The sequence below is a fragment of the Stigmatopora nigra genome, chromosome 23 (assembly GCF_051989575.1).
Source record: "Stigmatopora nigra isolate UIUO_SnigA chromosome 23, RoL_Snig_1.1, whole genome shotgun sequence".
Classification (NCBI taxonomy): domain Eukaryota; kingdom Metazoa; phylum Chordata; class Actinopteri; order Syngnathiformes; family Syngnathidae; genus Stigmatopora; species Stigmatopora nigra.
In genome coordinates, this window is record NC_135530.1 from 6,262,002 (window position 1) to 6,272,500 (window position 10,499).

Consider the following 10,499-nt stretch of genomic DNA (forward strand, 5'->3'; position numbering starts at 1 on the left):
CAGTCGTGAAAATACGGTACATTTATTTACAACTGTGGGAATAACAGTCAAATTGTCCGCTGATTGTAGAAATTTGGAATGTTTTCAAAAGTGCTTTTTTTTTTTTTACCCGTAAGGCTTTTATTACTCGGCTTGTGAAGGTTAACGGCAGTATTTTGTCAAACAATTATTCCTGCTTCACTACGATGAAAATACTTTCACAGCAGGTATTTGGCGTAGAAGCAGGCGGGTATAATTCAGAGCTGCTTTATCATTGAAATATTCATCCAGTAATGGTTCATTTAGCGTGGGCTACTTTGAGAGTAAATGAATGGGATAGGAAAAAAAAGATGATTTTCTTCTTTTTTGGGGACGATGACTTTTATTAAACAAGAAAAATAAGGTAGTTGGGTCTTTTGAAAGCAGTCTAAATACTCAATTTAGTCCTGCTTTCTTTTGGATTGTGTGCGCTTCACTGTGTGTGTGTGTGTGTGTGTGTGTGTGTGTGTGTGTGTGTGTGTGTGTGTGTGTGTGTGTGTGTGTGTGTGTGTAATGAAGTGAATCGCTTAATGTTGTTAGAGGGGAATGGAATTATGGTAATATGGCCAGTGCGCGTTGATCTGCGTTGTTTAAAACAGGGTGAGCGGGTAGTGGAGATCACATCATAATAAGACAGAGCGGGAACCTGCCCATGGAAACGCTATTCACGAGGTAAATCGTTTTGTGGATGCTCGGACGTTTGGTCGCCGGTCTTTTGGTCACCGGACTTTTGGTCCATTTTGGTCGCCGGGCTTTCATCCTCAAATGTTATATTATATTAAATACAAGTGCCTATTGAGTTGCTCTCATTGCAACCGTTTCACCTTTACTTTAGATTAAAAGTAAATGTGTTAAAAAGTGAAATAAAACTGAACAGTAATTGATTTTTTTTCATACCAGTAAAGGGTGCCACACTTGATTTTCCAACTTCAACTCCCAAAATTCATTAAAAAACGAGTAGCAATACAAGCTAAATGACTATTTGGTCACTAAGGAACTACAGTCAAATGTATTTACCTCAAATTCCTGTTTTAATTATGATTCCATTCCCAAAACGTGTCCTTAATTGGTGCTTGGTCCCTTTTGGTCGCCACTCTTGTGTTGACAGAGAGTTTACTATTGAACCCAGGTCTCAAAATTATATGCATGAGAGAGAGTATAATATCGAAGTACTGTTTATTATCCAAGTACTGTTTAATATCCAAGTACTGTTTAATATCCAAATACTGTTAAATATCCAAGTACGGTTTATTATCTAAGTACTGTTTAATATCTAAGTACTGTTTAATATCCAAATACTGTTAAATATCCAAGTACTGTTTAATATCCAAATACTGTTAAATATCCAAGTACGGTTTAACATCTAAGTACGGTTTAATATCTAAGTACTGTTTAATATCTAAGTACATTTGATCGGCGACCAAAAGACCGGCGACCAAACGTCCGTTCACACTTTTCATGAATGTTGTTTGGACACCCGCTTGAAAAACTAAATAAATAAAGAAAATGCGGATCTGGCATGGAGGCAAAACTTTACTCACCGCACTGCTGCATGAGATATCTTTGACCTTGAGCCAGGCCAGGTCGAGGGTTCCCTCTCCCTTGTAGCACGACTGCAACCTGTTCTTGATCCGCTCGTTGATTTTTCGCAGTGAGAAGACGCACAAAGCCGAGTCCTGCGATTCCTCCCGCGGCCTCCTTTTCTGGCCTTTGGAGAAGACGGCGAACAAGACATCGTCGTCCGGCGCCACGTCCAGTGAGCGCGCCAAGTTGGCGCCAGCTTTGGACAGATAGGCCGCCTCCAGAAGTCGATACTCCACATTGTTGCTGACGCAGCCGATGGGCACTTCCACGTACGAGTTAAACACCGTGTCTGTCTTACACAGGCGGACAATCTTGGAAGTGTAGACCTGTTCTCGCCCCGCCGAGGACGACCCGGTAGTGGGGCCGCCTCCCATCTCGGGTTGCAGCGTGAGGAAATAGACAAAGCTTCCACTGGCGAAGCCGTAGATGTAATAAATATCAAAGTCTGGAATAACCGTGAAGGTATCCGAAGGGATCTTAATCATGGAGGCTACAAACTCGTCGTGAAAGACGTAAGCGAACATACCGTCCTCCTCTGAATTCCTGGCTAACTTACGACTGGAGATGGTGGGGAAGTACTCGGGCTTGCCGTCCACTGCCGTGGCCACGAAAAGCATATCCGGGGAGGCGTTGCCGTAGGAGACGATGACGCCGAACACCGAGTCACTCTCGTTGACCCCAGAGAGGTAGTGTTCCTTTTTGTGGAAGGGCTCCCCCAGCTTGAAGAGGTCATCCAGGCGTAGAAGTTTACAGATGCCCTGGTAGAGGCTACCGCATGCTAGCAACCGGTTTTCCCGGTAGTCCATTAGAAGCATCTTATTGACATTGTTGGTGAGCGTTAGCGGCTCGCTACAAGGCTGCACGATCCGGGGTGGGTAGCACTTGCGGTTGTCCTCGTCCGGCCCGGTTTCGTGAGAAACTTGAACCTCCAACCCCGGCGACAGTTTGTAGATGCGGTTGACCGCTCCCAGGTAAACATTGCCATTGCGATAGTCCACCGTTAAATGGTTGAACGTCCATTCGGGATTCTCGCTGCGAAACGACGCGTATGCTTCCTCCTCCAGAGAAGCCGTGATCACTTGGGAATTGCCGCCGTGGGATTGCGGCGTTCTGGCTAGTGTGGATAGGAAAGAGCACAGGAAATAAAACAGGTGCGTTCCCGACTGGGCGTGGGACATCATGGCGAGGCCGGGGAGGGCTGCGAGGAGCGGGAAGGAGGCGCAGACCACTGCCGTCAGCCAATCGGGATCGAGCTTATTTCAAGATGGAGGGCATGATGCACCTGGAAGGGAGTAGGGAAAAAAATGGTAAGAGGCAGGACACATTTAGCCAAACCAATCGACGTTGTGGAGATGTGGAGTCCTCCCAAACGTTTGTACTATAACAAGATTCAAATCTTACTATGGAGTTAAAGCAGGGGTGGGCAAACTTTTGGGCCCGGGGGCCACATTGACTTTAAAAATTTGACAGAAGGGCCAGGTCAGCACCAGATACGATACATATAAAAAAGTGCATCCGTTAACAATACATATAAAACTTAAACAGAAAAAAAGGACTAAAGTATTAACATACTCATTACTCATCATTCAAGTAAAAAGTATAAAATACAAAGTCAAGTAAAACGGAATGTATTAAGAAATATTAAAATGTCATTTAAAAAAAGATGAAGGGGCTGTAAAACTCAAAAAAATGAGTGGACAGAGCTACTGCCACTGGCTTCCTCGTGACATCGCCATTTTGGGGTAAAACAAAAAAATTGGACAACATCGGCGGGCCGGATTAAAAAGCCTACCGGGCCGTATGTGGCCTGCGGGCCGTAGTTTGCTCACCACTGGGCTAGCTGATTATTTCAAATCTGTAAATAAAATCAAATAAAAATAGAGTACACCTTGTAAAATGATGGAGAAATGGCAATTGTGGTTTGCCCATGTATGGGTTAGTCCTTTTGTAGCGTATGTTTATGTAACTTGAAGTTATTTGGATTCAAAGACAACTTTTGCCATTGTTAAATTTGCACCAAACTGTTTTTTTTTTTGTAATATCAGGAATGAAAAAAAACATTATTATATGAGATTTAGTACGTTTTTTTGTATGTTTTGTGAACCATAAGTTGTTTGATTACAAAAGGCTTTTGGTGACAAAACTGCTTATCGTGTAATATTAGTAGATTTAAACAATATCAAAATGAATGTCCTAAAATTTTGAGATTACAATCATTATATTGCTTTATTGTTTATTAATGCAACAATAGTCAGTGTGAAAATTGACGGTTTATTAGATCCCTTTTGATAAAAGTTTACAGTCTATAGTTTGATGAGAATGACTTAATATTGTTAATTTTAAATGAATAAAATGGTGGTTTGTCTTGAGATTTTTGCAATGCAAAAGTGTAGCACAGCTCAAAAAAAGGTTGGGAAACACTGATCTATCTGATTCTCCGCCAGAGGAGCAAATTGCAACCTTTAGCCATTTCCCAACAGGGCGCTATGCCTGCTGACTCTGCACGCCGCGCACCACCTTCACTTTGTCTTTTGCAAACTAACACAAAAGCGGAACAACAATTAGGGATGGAAAATGCTAGCACTTGCAGAAATGAGCCTACCGCGATGTCATGAGGTCACTACAAACGTGGTAAAAAGACACCCAAAAGATACAACTGCATTTCCTGCAAATACGGCAGTGCGTACGATGTCACTTGGGTGCAGTGCGATAAAACAATGAGGCTATGACACTTTTGCTGCTGTTGATGCGTTTAGGCGAGGTGTTAAACTCAAAAAGGCTTTAATAATGATGAAGCCCAAGCAAAAACTAATGACACATTGACAATAACACAAAATGGAATGAACAAACACGAGGAGCTTAAACACACAGACACAGAGGCCACGAGGAACCGTGACCGGGCGTTTGGTCGCCGTTCTTTTGGTCGCCGGTCTTTTGGTCGCCAGTCTTTTGGTCGCCAGTCTTTTGGTCGCCAGTCTTTTGGTCGCCAGTCTTTTGGTCGCCAGTCTTTTGGTCGCCAGTCTTTTGGTCGCCAGTCTTTTGGTCGCCAGTCTTTTGGTCGCCAGTCTTTTGGTCGCCAATCTTTTGGTTCTTTTTGGTCGCCAATCTTTTGGTTCTTTTTGGTCGCCGGTCTTTTGGTCCCTTTTGGTCGCCGGTCTTTCAGTCGCCAGTCAAATGTACTTAGATATTAAACAGTACTTAGATATTTAACTCTCTAATATAATTTTCAGAGCACATTTCAACAGTACTTAGATATTAAACAGTACTTAGATATTTAACTCTCTAATATAATTTTCAGAGCACATTTCAACAGTACTTAGATATTAAACAGTACTTAGACATTAAACAGTACTTAGATATTTAAAAGTACTCAGATATTAAACAGTACTTAGACATTAAACAGTACTTAGACATTAAACAGTACTTAGACATTAAACAGTACTTAGATATTAAAAAGTACTTAGATATTAAACAGTAGTTAGATATTAAAGAGTACTTAGATGTTACACAGTACTTGGATATTAAACAGTATTTAGAAATTAAACAGTACTTAGATATTAAACTCTCCCTCTTAGATATTAAACTCTCCCTCTTAGATATTAAACTCTCCCTCTTAGATATTAAACTCTCGCTCTTAGTTATTAAACTCTCTGATATAATTTTGCGAGCTGGCTACAACAATAAACTCTGCCACCAAAAGACTAGCGACTAAAAGACCGGCGACCAAACGTCGCGACCACCCGAGGAACAGGTGGGTGACCCAAGAAAAGGCCAGTAGGTAGGAACATAAGATAGGTAACATAAGGCTATTCAATAGGCAATCAAAAGGGCAACAAACACAACTAACTGAAATCCTGATCTCACCAGGTCGCCATATTTCCCTGGAAGTGAAAAGAAGCGATAAAATAATAATTCCGAGTAAATAATTGTAGCTTTACTGCCTCACTTCTTCTACAAGAGGTCAAAGTCATGACAAGGCGCTCGGATTTCATCACCTTGAATGGATCACATTTGGCAAAAAGTGACAAATAGCACCAAAAGCGACCGATCTCAACATTCCGATCTTGCTCGCGCCCAACGAGTGAAGTCATTAACGACCATTTGTAAGATTTAAAAGAGCAAATTGGCCCATTTCCAAGAGCATTTAAGCAATCTTTAACATCTGCCAGGAAAACCTTTTAGGTTTGGTCTCGATGACAGCCTAAATGCGGGTTTCTTGGCTAGATGTGAGATGTAGTTCAAGAGCTATCGCTTGTCAAGATAATCTATTTCTATTCAATGACTCAAGTGTTAAACCGTGGGGAAGAAAAATGACAACCTGCAAATGAAGATCCAACACAGTTAGATTGAGATTAAGAAAGAAAATGCTCAAGCCAAAAAAAATAACAACCACGATAACGATGTGACCGGACGTTTGGTCGCCCCGGTGAATATAATTTTGAGAGCTGGTTTCAACAGTAAATATTTAGATATTAAACACTATCATGAATATAATTGTAATAAACTCTGTCATGTTGTCAAACGTCCGGGGCGACCAACCGTCCCGGGCGACCAACCGTGCCGGGCGACCAACCGTCCCGGGGCGACCAACCGTCCGGGGCGACCAAACGTCCGGGGCGACCAAACGTCCGGGGGGACCAAACGTCCGGGGCGACCAAACGTCCGGGGCGACCAAACGTCCGGGGCGACCAAACGTCCGGGGCGACCAACCGTCCCGGCCGACCAACCGTCCCGGCCGACCAACCGTCCCGGGCGACCAACCGTCCCGGGCGACCAACCGTCCCGGGCGACCAACCGTCCCGGGCGACCAACCGTCCCGGGCGACCAACCGTCCCGGGCGACCAACCGTCCCGGGCGACCAACCGTCCCGGGCGACCAACCGTCCCGGGCGACCAACCGTCCCGGGCGACCAACCGTCCCGGGCGACCAACCGTCCCGGGCGACCAACCGTCCCGGGCGACCAACCGTCCCGGGCGACCAACCGTCCCGGGCGACCAACCGTCCCGGGCGACCAACCGTCCCGGGCGACCAACCGTCCCGGGCGACCAACCGTCCCGGGCGACCAACCGTCCCGGGCGACCAACCGTCCCGGGCGACCAACCGTCCCGGGCGACCAACCGTCCCGGGCGACCAACCGTCCCGGGCGACCAACCGTCCCGGGCGACCAACCGTCCCGGGCGACCAACCGTCCCGGGCGACCAACCGTCCCGGGCGACCAACCGTCCCGGGCGACCAACCGTCCCGGGCGACCAACCGTGCCGGGCGACCAACCGTCCCGGGCGACCAACCGTCCCGGGCGACCAACCGTCCCGGGCGACCAACCGTCCGGGGCGACCAAACGTCCGGGGCGACCAACCGTCCGGGGCGACCAAACGTCCGGGGCGACCAAACATCCGGGGCGACCAAACATCCGGGGCGACCAAACATCCGGGGCGACCAAACATCCGGGCGACGAAACGTCTGACTGCCCAATAACGCAATGTGGGACGAATTGAAACCCAGAGGAAACGGCAAACGTTGAAAACGGCAGTTTGGTTGGAAAAAAAATGGAACCGCCGAAGAACTCGTGAAAAAGTCTAGCCTGGACATCAACTCAAACTTCATCTCATGATGAATAGCCACAAGCGACAATAAAATGAAGCGGCACCGTTGAACTAATCCTGCTAGCCTCCCCTTCCTTCAATCCACGCAGAAATAAATAATGATTGAGCGATCAGGCCTGACATGGGGCTAAACTAACACTGTGAACAGATGGCACACTCATTCCTCTCAGGAAAACGGGAGCGGCGAGGAGCCGCCGCCGCCGCCGCGTCCTTGGGTGTTTACATCAGGACGCGGATTAGCGGCGTGGATTACTGTCAACGGATACCCACTCTGGATGCAAGAGTGGGGAGGTTCTAATCCAACAAAGATATCATGAAGACGGGCCGAAGGAATGGCAGAGCAATTGAAATGAGATTAAGATGTTGGAATTGGAAAAATTGGAAGACAGACTTTTCTTATATTTCCTTTATTGATTGTATGACTAAAACATTACCTTATGTAAATGTATTGAAAATTACTTAACTCGATGCCATGAGTACAGTTGTACCTCGACATAGGAGCAATTTGGGAAAAGAGTAAAATTTTGGGCAAATATTTTGAGATACGAGTAAAATTTCGGGCAAATTTTTATCTTGAGATACCAGTAAAATTTTGGGCAAATATTTTGACATACGAGTAAATTTTTGGGCAAATATTTCTCTTGAGATACAAGTAAAATTTCGGGCAAATATATATCTTGAGGTACGAGTAAAATTTCGGGCAAATATTTATCTTGAGATACGAGTAAAATTTTGGGCAAATTTCTATCGTGAGATACGAGTAAAATTTCGGGGAAATATCTTGAGATACGAATAAGATTTCGGGCAAATATCTTAAGATACGAATAAAATTTCGGGCAAATATCTTGAGATACGAATAAGATTTCGGGCAAATATCTTGAGATACGAATAAAATTTCGGGCAAATATCTTGAGATACGAGTAAAATTTCGGGCAAATATCTTGAGAGACGAGTAAAATTTCTGGCAAATATTTTTCTTTAGATTCGAGACAAATTTTGATATGCGAGCGTAAAGTGGACAGGAGAGGCTGCACATAAGAACATCATGGGGACTGTCTTTCTGGTCGCAACTCCCTCGTGTAATGTCTCTACGAGCACTGGGCGGAGCTTTGCATTTGTTTTTTTGCCATTCGTCAATGTGAATGGCTTGTTGGCTAATACAAGAGGAGTATATACTACTTTTTGTTGGCAAGTAGTTGTGCGTTTTCCTATTGTGAGGACATTTGTGTGCATCATTTTGGTAATATTTTGAAGGGAATACAAAAGCAAACAACCCTCGATAGGTTGCATCTGAAAGTCAGGGTTGAGGCGGGGCAAATAGAGCCAACCCGGGAGAAGAAAGGTATACAAATTTAAAAGAAAATTAGAATTAAGTCTAGTGTAAGGATAGATTAAACGTATTTTTTAGTGTCAGCATTGTAATCAAAGTTCATTTAAATTTGTTTATGTTATGTTACGAGCGTGTTGTCGTGCAAAAAGCCTCTCCCTCTTACTCCCCTCCTCGTAATGCGTCTAATTTTAATACAATTAAACACATTTTAGTACTATGAAACACATTTTAGTACTATGAAACACATTTTAGTACTATGAAACACATTTTGTACTTCTAAACACATTTTCTGTACTATTAAACACTTTTAAACTATTAAACACATTTTGTACTTCTAAACACATTTTCTGTACTATTAAACACTTTTATACTATTAAACACATATTTAGTACTAATAAACACATTTTTGTATTATTAATCACATTTTAGTACTATCAATCACATTTTAGTACCTTAAACATATTTTAGTACTATTAATCACATTTCAGTGCTATTAATCACATTTTAGTCCAATTAAACATATTTTAGTAATATTAAACCACTAGGTATTTGTTACTTTGTTAATGGATGGCGAATTTGACCAAATAAAATATCTTGTTTCTGGTGTATTTTCAGAGGGTCGGAACAAATTAATTAGTTTTTCGTTCATTTCAATGGGAAACATTCATTTGAGTTATGAATAAACCGACATACGAGCTCATTCCCGTAACGAATTAAGCTCCTATCTCGAGGTACCACTGTATAAGCAATGTCGGAACGAGATACTTCCCTTGTAATGTCTGAAAAAAAGAAGCAATCCAACGCAAGTACCCGGCGGATTTTACCCGACATCTGCCTATCTTTTCCACCATCTGTGTAATATTTTACACCCCCCCCCCCCGCCTTCACTTATTAAAACCAATCCAGAAATGGCCTCTAAATTCCAACCCCTTGGAGTTGTGCCTTTAAAAAGTAGCCTTTGATGTATTGTTGCACAAAGAGTGTTTTCCAAAAGCCACTCCTTCATAATTCCCTATCATCTATATCTAACATTTTTTCTTGAGAATATGCCTCACAATCGCAAAGACTGGAGAGTTTTCTTTAATTAAGAGCACTGCAAGCCAAGAATCACTGTTCAATGTTTAAAAAGGCAGAGTTGTTTCTTTCTGGTAACGAATTCAAAGCCTTAAGCCATTCCTCCTTTTTTCAGCCGTCAATTTCCCAGACGTGGACGAGGGGGACGCGACTGACAAATCAGCTCTCGCCTCCGTCAGCTGCACGCCAGCATCATCTCCAGTCCCGACACGTCTTCCTCATGTTGCTTCATCTCGCCACTCCTCAGTCTTTAGTCACTCCCTCTCTGGAGGTGCCAGCTCTCTACTACCGCAAGCACACTGAAAATCTCTTTTTAATGTTGCAGCTAATCATGAGTGGTGCTTCACGTGGAATATTTTACACTCACTAGCCACAATGTTACGTAAAAACCCAAGTGTACACACAAAACAAATTGCCCTTTTTGTAAAAGTTTTTTTTCCATACCACTGATCCTCACAAAAAATCAACGTGACCGGACGTTTGGTCGCCGGTCTTTTGGTCGCCGGTCTTTTGTTCGCCGGTCACTGGTCTTTTGTTTAAGTACTGCTGAAAACAGTATATATTTAGATATTAAACTCTCTCATTAATATAATTTTGAGAGCTGGTTTCAACAGTAAACTCTGTCATCATTTTTCCGGCGACCAAAAGAGATCAAAAGACCGGCGACCAAAAGACCGGCGACCAAAAGACCGCCGACCAAAAGACCGGCGACCAAAAGACCGGCGACCAAAAGACCGGCGACCAAAAGACCGGCGACCAAAAGACCGGCGACCAAAAGACCGGCGACCAAAAGACCGGCCACCAAAAGACCGGCCACCAAAAGACCGGCCACCAAAAGACCGGCCACCAAAAGACCGGCCACCAAAAGACCGGCCACCAAAAGACCGGCG

General features: G+C 43.9%; 1 protein-coding gene across 1 annotated transcript in view; it reads right to left on the bottom strand.

The window, feature by feature from the left end:
- plxna4 (plexin A4) overlaps positions 1-10,499 on the bottom strand; it is a 186,645-nt gene that overhangs the window by 166,461 nt on the left and 9,685 nt on the right. The window contains exon 2 of the mRNA XM_077709697.1: positions 1,560-2,884. Within this exon, the coding sequence (XP_077565823.1) occupies positions 1,560-2,783 (1,224 nt within the window). The 5' untranslated portion in view covers positions 2,784-2,884. The remainder of the gene's footprint in view (positions 1-1,559; positions 2,885-10,499) is intronic.